Source organism: Peromyscus eremicus, chromosome X (genome assembly GCF_949786415.1).
Source record: "Peromyscus eremicus chromosome X, PerEre_H2_v1, whole genome shotgun sequence".
Taxonomy (NCBI): domain Eukaryota; kingdom Metazoa; phylum Chordata; class Mammalia; order Rodentia; family Cricetidae; genus Peromyscus; species Peromyscus eremicus.
Window position 1 is genome coordinate 75,679,127 of NC_081439.1, and position 23,356 is coordinate 75,702,482.

The following is a 23,356-nucleotide window of genomic DNA, read 5'->3' on the forward strand; positions in this document are numbered from 1 at the left end:
TTATTCTTCAGCAATGGCGGTTTTGTTTGGTACAGTAGTCTAGGACTGTGGCCATGGTCTTTTATCACTTGGGAGTGTATTACTCCAGGCTTTTCTGGCTTTCAGATTTTCCATTGAAAACTTATGCATTATTCTGATGGGTTTTCCTTTATAATTAATATGTGTTTTTTCCTCCTACACCTTTCAATGATTTTTCTTTGTTCTGTATAATTAGGGTTTTGAGTGTCTTTAAAGAGGCACAAATTATTTACAAAACATGATACATCAAAAATCTAATGTCTGAAGAGCTCTGCATTCTCAGGGTCAAGGACTGAATTATCTCCCTTACAGTCTCTCACCCAACACATGCTAAAGAGTCAAGCTAACTACAAAATCCCTCATATGCAGTGGGGTATTTCTTTGTTTTAATTATTTCATTTTGAGAGATTATAATTACATTACTTCCCTGTTCCTCTTTTACCCTCCAAATTCTTCCACATAACCCTCCTCTATTTCTTCAAATTCATTATCATTTTTGTCATTGTTACATAATATAATGTTATTCTGATATAATATAATATTATGTGTAGATATGTTTGCAAGGTTGACCATTTATTACTAAATAACCAATTGGTGTGCTCTTCCCTGTGGAAGATTAATTTTACTGCTCTTTGTTGCTTTTTTTGGTCTTTTCTAGTTAGAATCCTTCTTCTGTAGCTAGAGTTGTCCTGACTGTGGGACAACAGTCCCACAGCTGCTCAGACCCAACCAAGTAAACACAGAGACTTATATTGCTTACAAACTGTATGGCCGTGGCAGGCTTGTTGCTAACTGTTCTTATATCTTAAATTAATCCATTTCTATAAATCTATACCTTGCCACGTGGCTCGTGGCTTACTGGCATCTTCACATGCTGCTTGTCATGGCGGCGGCTGGCAGTGTCTCCTTCCACCTTCCTGTTCTCTCAATTCTCCTCTCTGTTAGTCCCACCTATACTTTCTGCCTGGCCACTGGCCAATCAGTGTTTTATTTATTGACCAATCAGAGCAACACATTTGACATACAGACCATCCCACAGCATTCTTCTATCTATATATGTACATGTTTCCTTAGGTTGGGGAAGTTTTCTTCTATAATATTGTTAAATACCTTGTCCATGCCAGTAACCTAGGATTCTTCTACTTCTTCTATTCCTGTATTTTAATAAAATTGGTGTATTGATGGTGTCACACATTTCTTGTATATTCCTATCCTGTACTTAAAAATACTTTCATTTATTTGCTTATTTTCTTGAGATCCTCTACTTTATCTTCAAGTCCTTGTAGTCTATCTTCTGCTTGATTCATTCAACTTGTAAGGCTTTCTGCTGAGTTTTTCAACTCCATCTTTATTTCAGCTTGTGTTCCCTTCAGTGCTTCTATGTCTTTATTGAATTCAATTTTCAAATTCTGAATTATTTTAATTATTTCATTCAGATGTGTATTTTCCTGGAATTATTCAATGGTTTATTTTAATTCTCTTGGAGTTGAATGAAGTGTCTAAGTCTTCTTTAAATTCTTTGATAATGTTTATGATAGTTCAGTGCCCTGGGGATTCATCAAGGTAGTTCTTATTAGAGAAACCTTCTATAGGACTAGTGGGTTTGACAGGAGACATGCAGGTTTATCCATTCATGTGGTTTCTGTTTAAGTAATTTGACATGGGCATGTATGTTTCTTAGGTTGTTAGACTGATATGACAATCTAGCCTTCCTTAGATTGGGCCAGTACAGCACAAATCTGGCCTATGCTAGGCACAAAAAACCCTGGTAGATGAGCTGCATAATTGGACCAGGAAAAAGTGGATGCAAAGTCATGGGTATAGAGCTAGGATAGGTAAAAAGAATTCATAAGTGAAGAAATTTCACAGCCACAAGTCTGAAATTTTGCTTGTGGTTTTGTCTGCAGATGGCAGAGTGTTGGAGGAAGAGGAAGAAAGTGACTGACCCACAAAATGTGGTTTACACACCAAGAGGATTCATGGACCCAGCTCGGGAGCTAGGCTGGTGGATCTTCAGATGACTGTCTTCTTAGTTTTAAGTCTTATCTCAGCAGTAGCTCCCAGCAAATGTGTCCATGATTTTTTTTTCTTCAAAGGAACAACTTCCTCAAACTCTTTGATTGCCACATGTTAATTAGAGACATCAAGGTACCTTTTTTGAGTTTTTAGTGTCATTATCCAAAGCATTTCTGAAAGGACTCAAACAGAGCTTCTAGGACAATATTTTTTTAGCATTTGGGAGAAAATGAACAGTACAGGCAAGCAGAAACTTTTGGCAATTTCCAGGAGCAGGGAGATGGAAAAAAAAACTTTTAATATTGATGTCTTAGTTCAGAGGGCAAATGATCCCAAAGCAAAGAGACACATGCTTAGAAATATGGACATCTTGTTAAGAAAAACACTTTAGAAATGGAAGTGATCTAGCTCAAGCTCCCAAGGCATCTGGTCAGAAGGTGTTTTTAGCCCTTTACAGGACCTGGAGTTTCTCCTGCTTCCTATGCTCTCATTATTAGATAAAGCCTAGGGAAAGAAGGGCTTCCAGACTTCCCATGCACACTGAATTCTTCCCTATGTTAATATTGATGCTTTCATGCAATCTCCATTCTCCTGTCACAGTAAGTTGATATTTATTGTGATTTAAAAGATTTAAAAGAAGAGTAATTTATAAGGAACCTCAAGAAATTAAGCAAATGTATGGGAGACTGCTGAAAATCTCATTATTACCTTTATATTGAAAAAGAGAAAAAAAATTAACAGCCCATGATGAAAAATGAGTAATATCAATAAATAGACATAATAAATTTAAAGTTTCAAAACTCAAGGATAGTTGTAAAATCTTGTGAAAATACAAGGATATGTTTCATGCAAAGCTATGTAATTAGTCTTATCTGGCTTAGTCAGTATGTACATGAAGGATACTAGGAAAACTGAGAATTTCCAGGAAGATTATGGACTCAATAAAAATTCCAAGCAAATAGTCACATATTCCCAGAAGGGACCTGACTAAGATATTAAATTTACACAAAGAAGTAATAAATACTATAATTCTCTAGAACAAAAAACAGTCTTATTTAAAAAAAATAAACATCTATATATAGTTATCAACTTCAAAAAAAGAAATAAACTCCCTGGTCTTCTATAACAGAATTTCCTATTCAAAGAAAACTTCCCTCACTAAACAGCTTATTAAGAATACTTTAGACAGACAGCAATGGCACATGCCTTTAATCCCAGCACTTGGAAGGCAGAGGCAGTCAAATCTCCCAGGTTGAGGCCAGCCTGGTCTATAGAGTGAGTTCCAGTACAGCCAGGGCTACACAGTAAAGCCCTGTCTCAAAAAAACAAAAACAAAGAAACAAGCAAAAAAGAATATTTTAAAACTCCTTAGTTAGACCGTGCAACTTGAATTCTACCTGGAGGGAAGCTGTCTACTAGATGCTTTTCTTTGTATCCGAGAAAGAGATAAACTGCCAGATTAAACTCAAATGAAGTATTTTCAGAATTGAAGATGTAAGTCAAACCCTTATGTCATGAGAGAGAATGGTAGAAATAAATTAATTTAGGGAATAACTCTTTTGGAATATTTAAAATTCAAGAAAAATTAATCTAAAGACTACAGAAAAAGGGAAAACTAGATATAGACGTCAGGTCAATCTAACATGGTTTTGAACATTTGTCCATGTGAGCATAACTGCCAGCATTTTAAAATTTTAGAGGGTATGAATTCATAATGAAAAAGTAATCGATGATAACTACAGGTTCTATGCCAGCATGTGTATTGATGATGATAGTAAATATAAGCACAAGGATAGAATAGTGAATTTATATAAGCATTTAAAATTTATTCTGATGACAGAATAGTGTGGAAAGAGCAATACTGGAATGAAAAGTGTATAGAAGCAAATACTGAAAATATAGGATTGGACAGGCAACACTTGCCAAAAGACAAGGTAGGCTGACCATGAACCTTTCCTATTCTCTCTTACCCCAGACTCAATTCTTAGGGTTACCCCTAGCTCCGCAACAGAACACCAGATGCAGCTCCCCTGCCCCCATGTAAGTCTCCTGTGGATCTTACAGACCATCCCTCCTGCCTTTCCCTTCCTGCCTCATTGTTATATTCCAGCCCTCAAATTGAGTGGACACCTTCTGCTCAACCACAGGCTATGCCTGTCAGAAGACCAAGTAGGCTGCCCACAGACCATCATCACACTCTCTGTTAACTCAGAATCAATTACCAGGGTCTCCCTTAGCTCTGCAAAGGAACATCAGGGGTAGCTTCTCTCCCCACCCCAGCCCATGACTCCCATGGCTCCCTCAGATCCTCTCCTCCTGACCTCCTGTTACCCCAGACTACAGCATCAACAAGCATTCCCCTGTGAACACATCAGCTGAGCAGGCTGATAAAACAGGCAACAACACACAGCCAACATACTTTATGAAAATCCAGAGAGGAAACAGAAATCAAGGAACAAAACTCCCACCCAGACAGGACAAACCCAGAAATCAGCACCTAGATGTATAATCACCCCAAATCCAGATGTCTAGAAGCCAGCATAAGAACATAATAATAGCCAGGACAACTTGTCATCACCAGAGCCTAGCCTACCATAATAGGTTCTAAATATTCCAACATAGCTGAAGCACAAGAAAAAGGCCAACTATATGAAGATGATAGAATTCCTTAAAGAGGAAATGAATAAATCTATCAAATAAATGTAGGGAAACACAAACAAACAATTGGAGGAAATAAATAAATCCCTCATGTAGCTAGAGTTTTCCTGCCTGGCCCACAGGACAAATCTCTCTCACCTGCCAGTCCCACAACTGCTCAGACCCAACCAAGTAAGCACAGAGACTTATATTGGTTACAAACTGTATGGCCGTGGCAGGCTTCTTGCTAACTGTTCTTACAGCTTAAATTAATTCATTTCCATAAATCTATACCTTGCCACATGGCTCGTGGCTTACCAGGATCTTCACATGCGACTTGTCATGGTGGCGGCTGGCAGTGTCTCTCTCTCAGCCTTCCACTTCCCAGAATTCTTCTCCTTGTCCCGCCTATACTTCCTGCCTAGCCAATGGCCAATCAGTGATTTATTTACTGACCAATCAGCAACACACTTGACATACAGAACATCCCACAGCACCCTCAAAGAAATGCAGGAAAATACAAACAAACAATTGGAGGAAATGAATAAATCCCTCAAAGAAAGCCAAAACAACAACAACAACAACAAAAAACAATTGAAGGAAATAAAACTTTTCAAGACATGAAAATGGAAATAGAAGCAATGAAGAAAACACAAATTGAAGGAATCCTGGAAATGAAAATTTTAAGAATGCCAAGAAGAACTACAGAGGAAAGCTTCACCAACAGAATACAAAGATGGAAGGAAGAATCTCAGACATTGACTAAACCATAGAAGAAATGGATACATTGCTCAAAGAAAATGTTAAATCTATAAATTGCTAATACAAAACATTGAGGAAATCTGGGACACTATAAAAAACCAACCCTATATATAACAGAAATAGAGGAAGGAGAAGGCCCAGAAAATATTTTCAACAAAATCGTAGAAGAAAATTTTCCTAACCTGAAAAAGGAGATGGACTATAATGGTGCAAGAAGCTTACAGGACACCAAATAGATTGGACCAGGAAAGAAAGTTTCCTTGCCAAATAGTATCAAAATACTAAACATACAGAACAAAGAAAGAATATTAAAGTAGGAAGGGAAAAAACCCAAGTAACATATAAAGGCAGACCTATTAGAATTATACCTGACTTCTCAATTGAGATTCTAAAAGCTAGAAGGGCATGGAAAGATGTGCTGCAGAATATAAGAGACCACAGATGCCAGCACAGATTACTATAGTTACCATAAATGGACAAAATAAGATATTCTATGATAAAGTCAAATATAAGCAATATCTACAAATCTAGCCCTACAGATGGTGCTAGAAGAAAACATCCAAGCCAAGGAGAGTAACCACACACGTGAAAACACAGGAAATAATCTCAAATTAGAAAAACAAAAACAAAGGAAGCACACACACACACACACACACACACACACACACACACACACAATCACCACTACCACCATGAACAACAAAATAGTAGGAATTAACATTGTTCATTGATATCTCTCAATATCAATAACCTCATTTATTCCATAATAAAAAGACACTGTAGCATGAATCTTAAAGGGTCTTATTAATAAAAACAAACCTGAAGCCAGGTATTGAGGTGAATGCTAGAAAAACAAAGAAACAGAACAAGCCACAGCTACCTCACCTTGCCAGTTCCTCAGCTGATCCTCTTTCCTCAGACTGGAAGCCTCTGAGTCCTTATCCAAATGGATCTCAGCTGAACTGTGCTGTTCAAACCCTAAATGGTTAACCATCTAAAAGCTTCTAGTTTCTGGTCTTTACACCTTACATACCTTTCTGCTTTCTGCCATCACTCCCTGGGAATAAAGGCTCACTTTCTGGGATTAAAGATGTGAGTCACAATGCTTGGCTGTATCTTTGAACACACAGAGATCCAGGTAGATCTCTGCCTCTGGAATGCTAGGATTAAAGGTGTGTGCTACCACTGCCTAACCTCTATGTTCAATATTGTGGTTGTTCTGTCTCTGACCCCAGATAAGTTTATTAGAGTATACAATATTTTGGGGAACACAATACCACCACAAGACACAGGTTAATCAAATGGCTGCATGTAGATGCAAATAGATAAATATCTATCACCCTGCCCCAAACTCAAGTCCAAATGGATCAAAGACCTCAATATAAAACCAGACACATTGCCGGGTGGTAGTGGCACATACCTTTAATCCCAGCACTCAGAAGGTAGAGCTAGGCAGATCTCTGTGAATTCGAGGCCATTCTGGTCTACAGAGTGAGATCCAGGACAAGCACCAAAACTACACAGAGAAATTCTGTCTTGAAAAACCAAAAAAAAAAAAAAAAAGAAAAAGAAAGAAAAAGAAAAAGAGAAAAATAAAAAACAGACACATTGAGCCTGACAGAAGAGAAAGTGGGGAATAGCCATGAATGCATTGGCACGAGGTGACTTCCTGAACAGAACACCCATTTTGCAGGCACTAGAATCAGAAATTAATAAATGAGGCCTCACGAAACTGAAATCTTCTGTAGGGCAAAGGACACTGTCCATCAGGCAAAGAGACAGACTATGGAATGGGAAACTATCCTTAACAACTCCTCGTCTGATAGAGGTCTACTAATCAAATACATAAAGTACTCAAGAAACTATATCTAAAAAATCCAAATAAATCAATTAAAAATGGTGTACAGATCTAAACAGAGAATTTTCAGTAGAGGAATCTCAATTGGCTGAGAAACATTTAATGAAATGTTCAGTGTTCTTAGCCATCAGGAAAATGTGATTCAAAACTACTTTGAGATTTCATCTTACACCTGTCAGAATGGTTAAGGTCAATAACACAAGTGAAAGCTCATGCTGGCAAGGATGTGGAGCAAGGAGCACTTCATTGCTGGTGGGAGTGCAAACTTGTACAGCCACTATAGAAATCAATATGTCAGTTCCTCAGAAAATTGGGAATCAATCTACCTCAAGACCCAACTATACCACCCCCAGGCATATACCCAAAGGTTCTTACCACAAGCATGTTTGCTCAACCATGTTCATTGCGGCTTTATTCATGATAGCCAGAAACTGGAAACAACCTAGATATCTCTCAACCACAGAATGATTAAAGAAACTGTGGTATATTTATGCAGTGGAGTGTTACTCAGTGGTTAAAAATATGCCATCATGACATTTGCAAGCAAATGGATAGAACTAGAAACAAATCATCCTGAGTGAGGTAACTTGTGGTGATGTATTATGCCCCCCCAAAAAAACCTGCCTGGAGATCAAAGGAAAAAGCCAGCCACTATATAGAAGTCAGGCAGTGGTAGCACATGCCTTTAATCCTATCACTTGGCAGGCAGGGATCTGCATAGATCTCTGTGAGTTCAAGGCCAAACTGGGGAACAGAGCCAGGCATGGTGACACATGCCTTTAATCCCAGCACCAACCATAGAGGTCTGGGGGTCTGTACAGACAGACAGGAAGTGACAGAACGGGGAAGGAAGAGGAAGTGATATAGCTGGGTTGAGAGAGCAAATGAGAGAACAGAACAGAAAGGCATATGGGGTGGGTAGACAGGAAGTAGCTCTCTTTGGAAGCTGCAGAGTTGGTGAGGTGAGGTTACCTGTGGCTCTCCCTATTTCCTTGATCTCTCAGGTTTTCATCCCTATATCTGGCTCCATGTTTTTTATTTAATAAGACTGTTTAGCAATTCATGCTACAGTAACTCAGACAGGGAAAGACAAATATGGTATGTTTTTACTTATAGGTGGATATTAGCTGTTAAGTAAGTGATAATAAAGCTACAATCCACAGACCCAGAGAGGTTAGGTAAAGAGGAGGGCTATAGGGGGGAAGCACAGTTCTCTCTGGGAATGGAAAATAGAATATATTCTAAGGGTGTACTGGGGACATGTGGTGATAGGAGTAGGAGGAATCAGGTTTGGGGGGATATGGAGTGAATGAGTGCAGAGAGAGACAGCTGGAATTGGGGGGCATCTGGGAGGTGGTGGTGTGGAAACATAGTGCACTGAAACTTCTTAGAGTCTATGAAAGTGATCCAAGTGAGGACTCCTAGTAACTGAGGACAGAGTGTGAACTGGTCATCTTTTGTAGCAAGGCAAGGCTTCCAGTTGTGGGACTGGGTTACATCTGTTTGAATTGTTGGCCAAGGAATTCCCATGGATATCTCTAAACAACCCAGGCTGATACTAGGACAGAAGGTTGCCCTCTGAAAACTGACCCAAGCAGAGTCCTATTATTGAGGACAACTTCCACTCAGTTTATTGAATGTACAGATGTCAAGCTGGTATCACTTGGAGTGTTCACCCATGCATTCTAGTCTTTGTCATGAGAAGGTCCTCTGTAACCTATGAAAAGATAAATGTAGCTGGGCGATGGTGGCTCACGCCTTTAATCCCAACACTTGGGAGGCAGAGCCAGGCAGATCTCTGAGTTCCAGGCCAGCCTGGGCTACCAAGTGAGTTCCAGGAAGGTGCAAAGCTACACAGAGAAACCCTGTCTTGAAAAACCAAAAAAAAAAAAAAAAAAGAAGAAAAGAAAAAAAGAAAAGAAAAAGAAAAGATAAATGTGGATGTTATTGGTTGTTGTTTTTTTTCCTTTGGGGGGGTCCTCCCACCAGCTCCCAAATAAATCATACATGGAGGCTTCTTTTTTTTCTTATTTATTTATTTTTTATTTAAAAGTTTTTTTCATTTTACATACCAACCACAGTTCTCCCTCCCTCCCCTCCTCTCACTCACTTCCCCATCTTCCCCCCCATCCCACCCCAATCTGCTATTCAGAAATGGCAAGGCCTCCCATGGGGAGTCAACAAAATCTGGCATACCAAGTTGAGGCAGGACCAAGCAGGAAGCTTATTCTTAATTATAAATGCCCAGCCTTAGCTTGGCTTGTTTCTTGCCAGCTTTTCTTAAGCTAGATTAGCCTGTCTACCTTTTGTCTCTGGGCTCTTACCTTTTTCTATTTCTGTATATCTTTCTTTGTTACTCTGTTGCTGGTTGTGTAGCTGGGTGGCTGGCCCCTATAATCTTCCTCTCCTTGTTCTCTTGCTCTTTTCCTCCCAGATTTCTCCTATTTGTTCTCTCTGTCTGCCAGCTCTCTGTCTGCCTCACTATTGGCCGATCAGCTCTCTATTAGACCATCAGGTATTTTAGACAGGCACAGTAACACAGCTTTACAGAGTTAAACAAATGCAACAGCTCTTTATTAGACCATCAGGTGTTTTAGACAGGCACAGTAACACAGCTTCACAGAGTTAAACAAATGCAACATAAAGGAATACTAAACATCTATGCATCATTAAAGCCAATTTTCCAAAGCAAAAACAAATGTAACACATCTTAAAATAATATTATACAACACCTGGAAACCAACTCATCCACAAAACCCTCTACCTACAATTTGTTCTGCCTGCAAGATGCTCTGGGGCATTGCTGGCACAGAACTTGTGGGAGTGGCCAACTAATAATTTGGTTTAACTTGAGGCTCATCCCACAAGAAGGAGCCCATGTCTTACACTGCTTGGATGGCCAGTAATCAGAGACTGGATAGCCCAGAGACCTAGTGTAGAACCAAACATGACTGGCAAATATGTTTTTCACACATATACATATGAAATGGTTCTTAATGATATTACACTATACTCGTAGATCAGTACCTTGTCTAGTCCTCATCAGAGAGACTTCCTCTGGCAGCTGATGGAAGCAGGTGCAGAGACCCACAGCCAATTATTATGAGGACAGAGAGTCTAAGTTGGAGGTCTCTATCCTGCCCATCCCCTTGGAGAACAGGAAACTCCATGGAAGAAAAGGAGGAAAGACTGTAGGAGTCAGAGGGAATGGAGAACACCAAGAAAACATATTCCACTGAATCAACTAAGCAATGTTCATATATGCTCACAGAGATTGAAATGGCAAGCACAGGGCCTGCATTGGTCTGAACCAGGTCCTCTGTGTATATGTTATGGTGTCAATTTAATATTTTTGTGAGACTCCTAACAGTGGGAGCCGATATATCTCTGATTATTTTGCTTGTTTTTGAGATTCTTTTCCTCCTACTGAGTTGCCTTGATATGACTTTTGCTTTGTCTTATGGTATCTTACTTTGTCCTTTCTGGCTGTTTTCTCTTGGATATCTCTTTTCTGTAGCATGAATCTTAAAGAATCTTATTAATAAAATCAAACCTGAGGCCAGTTATTGGGGTGAATGCTGGAAGATCATATAAGCAGAACAAGCCACAGCTTTCTCACCATGCCAGTTCCTCAGCTGATCCTGTTTCCTCAGACTGGAAGCCTCTGAGTCCTCATATCCGAATGGATCTCAGTTGAACTGCTGCTAGAAGCTTAAAACCTTAACCAGCCAAATGCTTCTAGTTCCTAGTCTTCAGGCCTTACATACCTTTCTGCTTTCTGCCATCACTCCCTGGTATTAAAGGCTCACTTTCTGGGATTAAAGGCATGAGTCACCATGCTTGGCTGTATCCTTGAACACACGGAGATCCAGGTAGATCTCTGCCTCTGGAATGCTAGGATTAAAGGTGTGAGTGCCACCATTTTCTAGCCTCTGTATCTAGTGGCTATTCTGTTTTCTGATTCCAGATAAGTTTATTAGAGTATACAATATTTTGGGGAACACAATACCATCACACTTTTCTGGAAAGGAAACACCAAAGTTTCCTGGAAAAGAGGAAAGGTGGGGGAGGGGACCTAGGAGTGGAGGGAGGAGAAACTATAGTTGGGATGTATTGTATGAGGAAAGAATCTATTTTCAATAAAAAAAAATAGAGGATTAAAGTTGCTGGGAAAAGTAAAACGAAATAATTTCAGAAGACACAAATAAAACCATCTTACCATGTAATCCATGGACTAAGCTGTTCTTTACAAAACTCATATCATGTACCCATGGCTTCAGAATTGCAATGGAGTTTCTGACCTCTCATTGCAAAACAAGAACAGGATGGTTCACTGTTCCCCTTGGCAGCTTAAGCCTAGACTAGACTAGCTGGCAGCTTAAGCCTAGACTAGACTAGCAAAACTGAAAGAGGTTGTTGACATACAATTAAATACAAAAGCAAAACAAACAAGAAAACTATATTCAGGTATTACTGTGCCATGCATATTGTGAGGAAAGTATTTTAAAATAATTAACTTTAGGATAAAACACATTTTACATATTATAACAACTACTTATCTTTCTGACAAAATACAGAGAAACAATCTGAGGGAGAATGAATTTATTTCATTTCAGACTTGTATGGCCCATCATCATGAGTAAAATATAATGGCTAGAGACTTGTCCATATTGATGGGTAGAGGCAGCGGCCGCTGGTTACATGGTGTTACCTATGAAGAAAAGAGGTAGATAACAAGTTAGGCAGACATATAGCCTTCATTGTAGACCCCTAAAGCTCCATCTCTGCTGATCTATTCCCACCTCTTTAAGGTTTCACAACTCCCAAAACAGCTTCCAGCTGAGGAAACTGTTTAAACTCATGATGTTTCAAGCACCATTTCAGATTGAAGTGTAACATAGCGATAAGGGAGAGACTGCAGGAAAGCAGATAATTCCAATAGCCAGGAAAAACTTCAAAAAGACATAAAATAAAGCATTATACTACTGTGTATTGGAATAAAAGTGAAGGAAATATATCTCATCATATTCTAATGAAACTTGGAAAAGTCATCAATAAAGCAATCTTAAAGTTTCTCACCTAAGAATGGGTAAATTACCACACAAGGTCTTCACTTGCTTTAAATTCTTGGTTTTTCAAGTTCACCTGAAAAACAAAATATGGTGACAGAGATTAAAACCACACAATGTAGGCACAAGGGACTTTTGCTAGGGTGGGCATACTCTAGGATATGAAAAAGACTTCCATGTATCATAGCTATAAATTCAATCAAAATGAAATAAAATGCCATTCTGATTATGTAGCATAAATTATATTTAAAAAGGTAAATAAATTAGAATTAGAACAGTTAACCACAATGCATAAAACTAGTTTATATTTTTGGTTGTGAGCCTAGCCTTTTTTAACGGCTGAGCCATCAGGAAAGGCGCAAAGCTACACAAAGAAACCCTGTCTCGAAAAACCAAAACTAGTTTATACATGTGCATAGTTTCTATATTCCTTATTCATAAATAATGCAAAAATACAAAATGAGCTGGTATTTTTATATCTGTTACAACAACTATTTATAAAGATCAAGCAACACTGCTGTAATAAACATCAGCAGTGTTTCTGAGTTTGTGGGAAAAAAGTGGAAGCCTTATTTATTAATTACTTGTGGCATTATGAAATGATGTAACTAGTGAAAACAGTTTGGGGGTCCTCAAAAAAACTAAACATGGAATTACACTGTGATTCAGATTTTCAAGTTTTATGACCATGCTTCAAATCTAAAATAAGGACACACATACACAGTAACCTCTTTAGTATTACAATACAAAAAGATTCATCAAATAAACTTCCAGGAAGCTAAGAACTTTCAACCCTCAAATTCTCAAGGGGTTGTCTCACCTGAGGAAGTAGTTTCTCCACCCTTAGTAGAAGTTGTACTCCACCCATGAACTCCAAAATAATGGCTTTCTGCCTTTGACTCAGGAAATTAATCTTTATTATCTGCTAACCTAACAGTGACTTTCTCTGAAGGAGTTGCCAGGCAAGAAAATGTTCTTCAGGGACCATCAATAGTTGCCTCTAGACCTATAACCAGACTTAAAGCAAAGCAGGCTCCTAGAGGAAAGCTAGAAAGTATAGTCCACAAGAAGGAGCACTATACTACTAAAGAGCTTAATGGATTTACTAATTCAAGCAGCAGTCTAGAGAATATGTGTGGGAATGGATTTTAAGGGCATCGGGTAATGGTGGATCAGGCTGAGTTTATTGATGTGAGCCCACTGAGTGGGAATTCTGCTGTGGGATAATGCTTTTGCACACTGGTTTAACAAAATGCTGATTGGCCAGCTGCCAGGCAGGAAGTATAGGCAGGATAAGCAAAGAGGAGAATTCTGGGTGGAGGAAGGCTGAGTCAGGAGATGCCAGTCCACTGTCTAGGGAGCAGCATGTAATGGCACACAGGTAAAGCCACGAAACACATGGCAACATATAGATAAACAGAAATGAGCTGAGTTTAAGTGTAAGAGCTAGTTAGTAGTTATACTGAGCTAATGGCCAAGCAGTTTTAATTAATATGAAGACTCTGTGATTATTTTATAAAAGGTTGCAGGACTGTGGGTAAGAGATTTGTCCCGACTATGGGCCAGGCGGGACACAGAAAAACTTCAACTATAGGATTCTGTGTTTCATATGGAAGCCTGCACAGTTAAAAATGTGTCAAAAGTTTGTATGAATAGTAGACTAAGGCATTTGTCAAAAGGTGGCCTACTGAAAAGGAGTTGTTGATGCCTGACATCCCTTGGCTTAGTGTTGATGAAGGAATTTTAAGGCTCAGGGAAAGTGCAATGCTAGAGTGGCTATGCTGTGTAAAACCAAATCCTCTGCAATAAGAAGGACCAGAAAACATACCCTTCACTAATCCTATAAGATGCAAAATGGTGAGAGGTGCACCAGCACATTTGAAGAGCTTTGTTGTTGCCCTTTTCCTTGTGCCAGACCTTAGGGTTTGAGATGCTGCTGCTCAGTTGGATGGATTAAATGAAATGGGTTTAATTGGGTCTCACAGAAGCAGAGGCCACGTGGCAGCACTGAATTGCCAAAGAAAGGCAAGTGATCATAGTTTTCATAGTGGGCAGCTTAAAGAAAGCAATATCTGTAATAATCTGGCCCATTAACTGTCAGCATAGGCAAAGTGAATTCTATAGTGCCATGACTCATATGGACCTTTGCTACTAGCTAATCAAAAGAGGTGATTCCAGGCATGAAATAGATAATGACCCTACTTCATTTTTTGTTTGATCTACATATGTAGAAAAAACTCAAACAAATGAAAAAGATTCCATTAGATTGTGGCAAAAGGGAATCTTTTTGGCCTGTGCACCAATTTCAAGACTTGAGCCAGTCTGCAGACTCAGAACCCCTTGAATGAAGAGATGGCCAGGTTCCCCTGAGGAACAACCTTGGGAAAATATCTAAAAGTTTTACCTTTAGCCTTTTCTCATTCATCCCCAGAGGGACTTACGGCTTTTTACAAGGGTAACTGAACTGGCTGGCTTTATGTGTCAACTTGACACTAGCTAGAGTTATCAGAGTAAGGAGCTTCAGTTTAGGAAAGGCCTTGATGAGATCCAGCTGTAAGGCACTTTTTTCATTTAGTGATCAATGGGGGAGGGCCCAACCCATTGTGGGTGGTGCCATCCCTGGGCTGCTCTTCCTGGGTTCTATAAGAAGAGGGACTGAACAAGCCATGAGAAGTAAGCCATGAGAAGCAAGCCAGTAAGCAGCTCCCCTTCATGGCCTCTGCATCAGCTCCTGCCTCCAGGATCCTTCCTTGTTTGAGTTCCTGTCCTGACTTCCTTCAGAGATGAACAGCAATGTTGAACTATAAACCAAAGTCTTTCCTTCCAAACTTACTTTTTGGTCATGGTGTTTTGTCACAACAATAGAAATTCTGACTAAGACAAATTGGTTATAGCATAGTGGGGTATTGTTTTGACACACTTGACCATGTTTTGGGGAGGACTGTGGAAGGACTTTGGAACTTTGGACTAGAACAATCATTGAGTGTTAAAAGTTCAGTGGGTTATTCTTTAGGGGCTCGGAAGATAAAAAAGTTAAAAGCAATGCAGAAGATGGAGGCCTGGCTTGTGAAGATTCAGAGGGAAATTTAAAGACTCTATCAGGGACATTTGTCATTTTGAATTAAGACATTTCAAGTACTATATTGAATAGCTAGAGAGTGATCAAGTTTGTCTTGCTGATGATTTTAGTGGAATTGCTTTGAGTTTCTCTCCATTTAAATTGATGTTGACTATGGACTTACTATAAACTGTCTTTATTATTTTTATGTATGCCCCTTCTATCCTGGAGGTGCACACTGTAGAAGAGAATCCTGCTCTCTCAAGTTGTCATCTGACTCCCACACTAGCACCATGACATTATACACCCAGAACACACACTAAATAGTTGTATGTTGAAAAAAGAAAAAGAAAATTATGGAACATTCCTCAGAAAAGGATGCTCCAAAAAGTGTCATGCTTTGTGTAAACATGTAATTCAGTTACATTGTTAAAGGACAGAAAATGTACAGAATTACTGCAGTCTCCTCCTATAGATAAATGTTACCAAGAGATGTGATTCTAGTAGTGTAAGTAAGTCTGGATCAGAAAGAAAACTGAACATATCTAATATCTAGCCATAAAAGAAATGTTGATGTTTCTTCAATATTAATGAAACAGGCTATAAAACATGCAGCTGTGGAATTGGTTTCTAGAATTTGTGCTCCTTGGTGGGAGCAGAAAAAGGTCCATGATGCCACTGACTTTTCAGTGTATCCCTCTGATCACTTCCAAAGAGAGGGTGCCATTTAAAGAGTGAACTGGTGTCTGCCTGGTATATAAATGATATACTGCTTTTCTCTGGCTGTATCCAGATACATCAAGCTGGTTCTCTGTTTCTTTGATATCTTTCTTAAGCTAACCCCAAAGTCAGATATAAACTTGAAAAGTAGTGGAATTACCTGAGGTCTTTGTTAATCCTGTCTGTGCAGGGTCATCTTTTCCTGTAAGTGTTGGATGAAGACTGGATTCAAGTTCACTAGCCCCATCGGTCACTGCATCATAGGTCACTATTGCATCCGTACTATCATGTTCAAGCCCAGAGGTTTTGGCCTTTTTGTTACTGGGACCTGCTTCGTCACTGCTGTGTGAAGATGTATTATTGCAGGGTGAACTATCATGATTACTTTTCCATCCAGTACTAGTTTCAATCTGTTTCTCCTCTCCTTGCTGGACACTGTTGATGGTGTCCATCTCCTTTCCCTTTTCAATGTTGACACTGAGTGCTTGCTGAGTTTTATACTTCTTCCTGCTTAATGTTTTCTCTTGAGAAGCATCCTTTTCATTACAACTTGAATGCATTTTCATGATGAGTGCATCAAATTGAGGGTCTGAATCTAATGACCTTTTCGAAATTAGTTTTCTCCTGCAGACAGGACATTCTTTGTTGCCACGTCTAAGAGCTGTGATGATGCAATCTTTACAAAACCGATGGAAACAGGATTTTGTAATCCTGGTGTTTTTCAATGTATCCAGGCAAATTGGACACCTAAAATTATTATACTCATCACCATTTGAAGCCACAATTTGCAAATCATTTGTAGTTTCCTTCTGAGATCTTCCTTGTAATTCCTGTAAACCCTGTTCTGATGTTTCCCCTACTAGTTGTGCTTCATTTGTCTGAACTGCCTGTGACATTGTGGCTTCTGACACAGCCTGAGGCTCCTCTCTTCTCAGATTGGGCTGAGCTAGGGATTTTGTACTGTTATCCTCTGGTCCCTCCATCCAACACTAAGCTTCTGCTTACCCAACTATACTGGAATACTTTATGCATGTAAAAACCTACAAAGATTGAAAATAAAGAAAATGTTAGCTGGATAAGGCAAATAATCAGAGTTTTATAGTCTGACACTTCAACAGTTAATAGGCAAAATATCTTGGCAAATACATCTCAAAAGGCATAGACTGCAAAACTAGATTTATTCTCAAAAATACATTTGAAGAAACATTTTAATCAAGAAACAAAAAATTAAAAAGGAAATTGCAACTTGACTAATTTAAAGAGGAATTTTCAACACTAAGTACAAAAACACAGAAATTAAGATATGCTAAGTCAGAAGGGGGAAATCCTATCCCTAGACAAAAACTACAGGCAATTAATGACTGCTAAGAGAGTTAGCCTTTCCCAGGGATGAGCTCCCTAATTGGTTATCCAATACAAACTGGTCAGGACTGAAGCTATATTCAAACAAGAAACATAAAAAGGACTTTTATGTTTACATATTTATGGGTATATAAATATACATATGTAGGGTGTGTGTGTGTAAAACAATTTTAAAAATGAGGCCAACAATTGGAGAGGGGGTGGGGTGCTATAGAAAGGGTTGGAGGGAGAAGGGAAGGGGGAAAATGATGTAATTATATTTTAATTTAAAATTTAAGAAAGAAAAATAAACCCAAACTAAAATAAAATTTTTTATAACACTGTCTTAGTTAGGGTTTATAATGCTATGAAGAGACACTATGACCCAGGCAATTCTTAGAGGAAAAACCATTTAATTGGGGTGGCTTACATTTTCAGAGATTTAGTCCATTATCATCATGGTGCAACATGGTGGTATGCAGGAAGACATGGTGCTGGAGAATGAGCTGAGAGTCTTACATCTTGACCCACAGGCAACAGGAAATGATCTGAGATACTGGGCATGGCTTGAGCATATATGAGAACTCAAAGCCTATCCCGATCCAGTGACACACTTCCTGCAACAAGGCCATACCTATTCCAACAAAGCCCTAATAGTGTCTCCTAATAGTGTCACTCCCTATAAGCCAATTACGTTCAAACTACCATAGCTATGAAGACAAATATATGTTTTAAATCTCTCATTGTAAAAATATGCTACTTGTTTTCTTTTATTTGTGGGTCCTATATGTTTAATGCATACACAAAGTCATTTGTACATTGGTATGACAAGAGCCTAAATGTGCTTGTCAGGGAAATGGAATGGAATTAGGAGTGAGGAGGGCTAGAAAGGGAATTTTTGAGGGGTGAATATGATCAGAGTACATGATATACTTGAAAGTCTTTATGAAACCCATCAGTATGTACACACAATTTAGGCCAATAAAAAAGAAAACCTGAAGAATACCCAGAAAAGGCTAGCTCTACATGATGTTGTTAGCTGTGCATTAGAAAAGAATCACACTCTACCTAAATTGAGTGGAGGCATCTCTGAAGATGCTTTAGACTGTCCACAAGAGGACACTGTGACGACTATTCCATTAATCGCCCTTCATCTAGTAGATACCAATTCATTTATAAGGTAAGCATTGTCTCAGAGTAACATGGCTGGCCTAGAAGGCATGATTCCATGGATTTTACTCCTAGCATCACTCAGATGAGAGTAAATTCATAAACGAGTATATTTGTTCAATGAAAATATTTGAGAAACAACTGTTAGTGAATAGTCACTCACAAAAAAGTGTGAGTGAGAGGTGGGAAAGGCATTACTAGAAGTGATTTACTTTCATAAAAATAACTATGTGACACATAATGAATATTTCCCATCCTAAAAGGACTACCTCTAAGTGCTTTATTGTTATCAGAGGCCTTCCTAGTAAAGAAAGATTATTAAATATTGTGAAATGCCTTCATGACTGACCAGTCTACAAAAGGTGATCAACATATTTCAAAGTATTTAGAGCAAACCAATAGAAAAAGGTGTTTGCTATGTATTCAACCTTACATTTTTTTGTTAGTGTGGTTTGTGCTATCGGTTGAATGATGAATTTCTGAAAGCACAAACTTACCTTACAGGGTATTTGAATATCCTGAGATGACAACTTGATGGAACCAGATGACTTGCCATGAAATGAACTGCAAAGCTGAAAAAAAAAATGTGACTCTCCCATTATTTCAAACTGAGAATGACTTTCCATTTAAATGCACTGTTTTCATCAAACGGTTGCCAGATGTTAAAATCACAAGTGCTAGAATACAGATTGTGTGTATGGGAGTTTACGGTCAATGAAAGACTGATCTTCCAGGTAACTTTCCAATTGTGTACTAAGACAGCCCCACAGTGATACAGCCAGGAAAAAAAAGGATTATCTTTAATCTGCTCAAAACAATTTAAGATAGTTTAACTTTTATCATTAATAGATATTCCCCTAAGATAAAAATTTAAAAGGTGATATAAACTTCCATGGAAAAATTGTTGTATACCATTAGGGAAAGTTCTAGGTAAAAGCAAATTACAGAGCTTAATAAAAGAGTATATACATTCTTTAATAATCACATTACTTTAAAAAATATTAACATTTCTACTAGGGGAATCTAAAGGCAAGTATCCCTCCCTAGTTGGTTCACTCTACAACCTCAGAGCAATTGTAACTTCTGAGCCCTGGCCTGCAGAATATCTTTTCCTTGAGGGTGAAATCTGAATCAGAACTGTGCAGTGTTCTGCATGTTGGAAGTCTGCTTTGAAACATACACTGGAGAGGACAGTGTAGGGACAGGAAAGTTCAAAGGTCTGCACAGAGGCAAGCCTGATACCAGGTAGGCACATAGAAAATACTTAAACAAGGAAATTACATTAGTATCTTAATAGCTCTGTCTGCTGACAATCCAAATGCCCCCTTATGTATACTTGAGTTTGTTGATAAGTTGTTCCTGATATGCCAGAAATTAAGGTTTCAGGACATTTTCCAATACACATGTCATAACCATGGGAGGGTCTAAAGTCTCAAAATGGCCCCAAACACATTATGTCATATGCAGTGTGGTTTTGACGCCACCTTGTGGGCCTTCCTAGGGGATTACTGAAAGTACAAGCAGACAAATGCCACCAAGATTTGGGAAGGAAAACAAGTCATGTTATTTCATAAATACACCACCTAGCTCACAAATATTGGCTAAGCCTTTAAAATCCACAGTGAAGGACATACTGTGCTGCTAATCACTCATTCAGTCAGGTCATTCCATTCTCCCTTTTTATTGCATGGTCTGCTCTCCTTGTTAGGTAAACTTCTGCTTTAACTGTCTCATGACTAAGTGTGTCCGTTCCATAAGTTAAGAATGAAGGAGAAACTTGCACCTGGTAACTTATTTTTGTGTCGTGATTTGGGTGAATAGGTATCAAAAAATGCATATATCTTAATCTCTACAAATGGCAAATGACTTGTGCTTAAATCTAAGGTGTGTACTATCTACTATAACTTGCCCTCACATTCTTTTTCTATCAAATTTTTCCAGGCCTGAGCCTCTTCTGGGTGGAGAGCCTTAAAAGGAACTCCTTAGGTGACAGACTGCAAAGTCAATCACTGCCTTCCTACTGCACTGGCTTCTTGATGGCTCACCATTTCTTTTGATTTGTGTTACTCTGGTTTCTAACACCCCCCTTCTTTCAATTAGAACCCATACACTATTAATGAGTACTTCAAGTGCTAAAAATAGAGAATCTATCAAAGACATCCATACCCTGTTTCTGGGTTTGATGGCGCTATAAAAGCTTTCTCCAAAAGAGTACCATGTAGCACTGATCACCAGATGTCCCTAGGCAGTCTCTTGCCACTGATACAGTCAGAAGAGACACCACAGACCATGTAGAGATGAATCAAGACTGGAGTAATGTCCAGAGGAGCTAATCTCATTAATCAATGTTATTAGTTCCTAAACACATTACAGTAGCCACTCTCTTTCCAAGTGCTACCTTGCAACCTCTATAGGCAACATCTACTCAGCCACTCTTGCCTCCTTTTCCATGATAGTATCTTTAACACAAATTTCTGCTGCCAACCATCTTCTCTATTTTGCTTCTTTATTGTTGCACATGTGAGTACTGCTAGATGCTCAGCCATTATAAAAATACCCATTTTAAAACTGAATGCTTTTGCTGTGTATAGAATATATAAGTAAGTGGGATAAAGCCTATTTTAAAGGTACCTTGACTTCAAAATTTGGATGTAAGGATATGTTGTTTTGGAAAGGAGGCTCTGCTTTTGTTTCCACAGAAAGCCAGAGGCTATAGATTTGTTCCAGATTAAGATACATCAGGTTTGACCAGCCAAGACCCCCCCGGAAAGCTCTCTGATGACACAATGGCCCAGATGATCCAACATCCAAAATGGTTTCAAGGCAACTGGCTCAGATGATACACCCTCACGGACTACTCCATAATCCTAAAATTTTCTTTGTGTCCCCATAAGATACAGCGCCCCCTCCAGCAGGAAGTAGTAAGAGAAGCTACACCCAATTTCCCAAATATACCAAGCTGGCTTTGGAGATGGAATTGGTTCACTCCTTCTCTAAATCCAAACATATTGCTAAAAAAAAAATGGTTAAAAAAATTCTTTTGTCCTATATCAGAAGAGTCCTCTGGTGTGGGATAGAGAAAAACCAATATTTTTATTTAAATCAAGTTGATTATAAATGTGATCTCTTTCTAAAGAAAAAAAGGGGATATGATATTGATATAAGATAAAAGGGTAGATTTATAAACCCAGGGCAAGATGGACTCAACACAAAATTCTACTAGACTTTCAAAGAATTAATGCCAACACTTCTCTAATTATTCTACAGAAATATGCATTGATCAATGGAATCAAATTGAAGACCCATATGTAATTCCACACAATGATAGACAGCTAATTTTTGATAAAGCAGCCAGAAATACACAATGGAAAAAAATAACAGCATTTTAAACAAATAGTGCTGCTCAAATTGGATGTCTGCATGCAGAAGAATACAAATAGATCCATAGTTATCACCATGCACAATACTCAACTTCAAATGGAGAAAGTACTTCAACATAATGCCAGATTCACTGAATTTGATAGACAAGAAAGTGGGAAACAGTCTTAGACTCATTTGCACAGGAAAAGACTACTTGAACAGAATACCATTAGTGTAGGCACTAAGATCAACAATTAATGAGACCTCATGACACTGAGAAGCTTCTGGAAGGGAAAAAACACTATTGTTTTGACAAAGTGAGATGCTACATAATAAAAAAGACTTTTACTATCTAAACAATCAATAGAAGGGTAATATCTAATATATATATATAAATAACTAAAAATTCTGGAAACCAAGAAAACAAATAACTCAATTAAAAAATAGGGTACAGATCTGAACAGAGTTTTCAAAAGATGAAACACAATTGCCTGTGAAACACTTAAATGTTCAAAATCCTTATCCATCAGGGAAATGCAAATAAAAACCACTTTTAGATTCAATCTTACACCAGTCAGAATGGCCAAGATCAATCAAACGAATAACATTTCATTATGGTGACAATGTGGGGTAAGGGAAACACTCATCCATTGCTGGTGCAAGTGCAAAATTGTACAACCACTATGTAAATAAGTATGGCAGTGCCTTGGGAAACTATAAATAGATCCACCTCAACATCCAGCTATAATACTCATGGGTGTATACAGAAAGGATGCCTCATTCTATTAAAGAGTCACTTGCTTAATCATGTTCATTTCTACTGTATTCATAATTGTCAGAAATTAGAAACAGCAGAGATGCCCATCAATGGATGAAAGGATAAAGAAAATGTGGTACAATTGCACAATGAGATACCAAATCATGTATTAAAAAAACTGAAATCATGAAAATGGCAGGTAAATGGCTAGAGCTAGAAAAACTTATCTTGATTGAGGTAACCCAGTCCCCAAAAGACAAACATAGCATGTATTCACTTATATGTGGATATTTGATGTTAAGTTCTTGATAAGCAGGCTGCAATCAGAATAATCAGAGGTTAGGTATAGCCTACTGGACTGGGAGGCAAGGAAGTATCTCCCTATGAAGGCAAGATAGAACAGATAGTTATGGGTGGATGGGGACTGGAAAAGGAGGATCAAATGACAAGGAGAAGGGAATATGGGGAGGGATAGCTAAAATGAAGGTCCATTTGAAGTTCTTATGGAAATCTAATACAGTAGATGCTATATATATATGAAAACTAAATTGGAATCACCAAATAATGGGGGAGACAAAGCTCCAACTAGA

At 38.5% G+C, this 23,356-nt stretch overlaps 1 protein-coding gene and 1 long non-coding RNA gene across 3 annotated transcripts in view; both read right to left on the reverse strand.

Moving 5' to 3' along the window:
- Positions 1 to 11,878: 11,878 nt before the first annotated feature.
- LOC131899229 (uncharacterized) lies at positions 11,879 to 12,205 on the reverse strand. The gene is made up of 2 exons (XR_009376073.1): positions 12,094 to 12,205; positions 11,879 to 12,002 (listed from the first exon to the last, which is right to left on the reverse strand). It is a non-coding gene; the product is annotated as an uncharacterized LOC131899229 (long non-coding RNA).
- Positions 12,206 to 12,379: 174 nt separating this feature from the next.
- The window catches only part of LOC131899275 (E3 ubiquitin-protein ligase RING2-like), a 30,526-nt gene continuing 19,549 nt past the window's right edge, over positions 12,380 to 23,356 (reverse strand). For both annotated transcript variants that reach the window (XM_059250697.1, XM_059250696.1), the window contains exons 2-4: positions 19,147 to 19,221; positions 16,299 to 17,178; positions 12,380 to 12,436 (exon numbers count right to left, since the gene is read on the reverse strand). In XM_059250697.1, the coding sequence (XP_059106680.1) occupies positions 12,411 to 12,436; positions 16,299 to 17,121 (849 nt within the window). In that variant the 5' untranslated portion in view covers positions 17,122 to 17,178; positions 19,147 to 19,221 and the 3' untranslated portion in view covers positions 12,380 to 12,410. The remainder of the gene's footprint in view (positions 12,437 to 16,298; positions 17,179 to 19,146; positions 19,222 to 23,356) is intronic.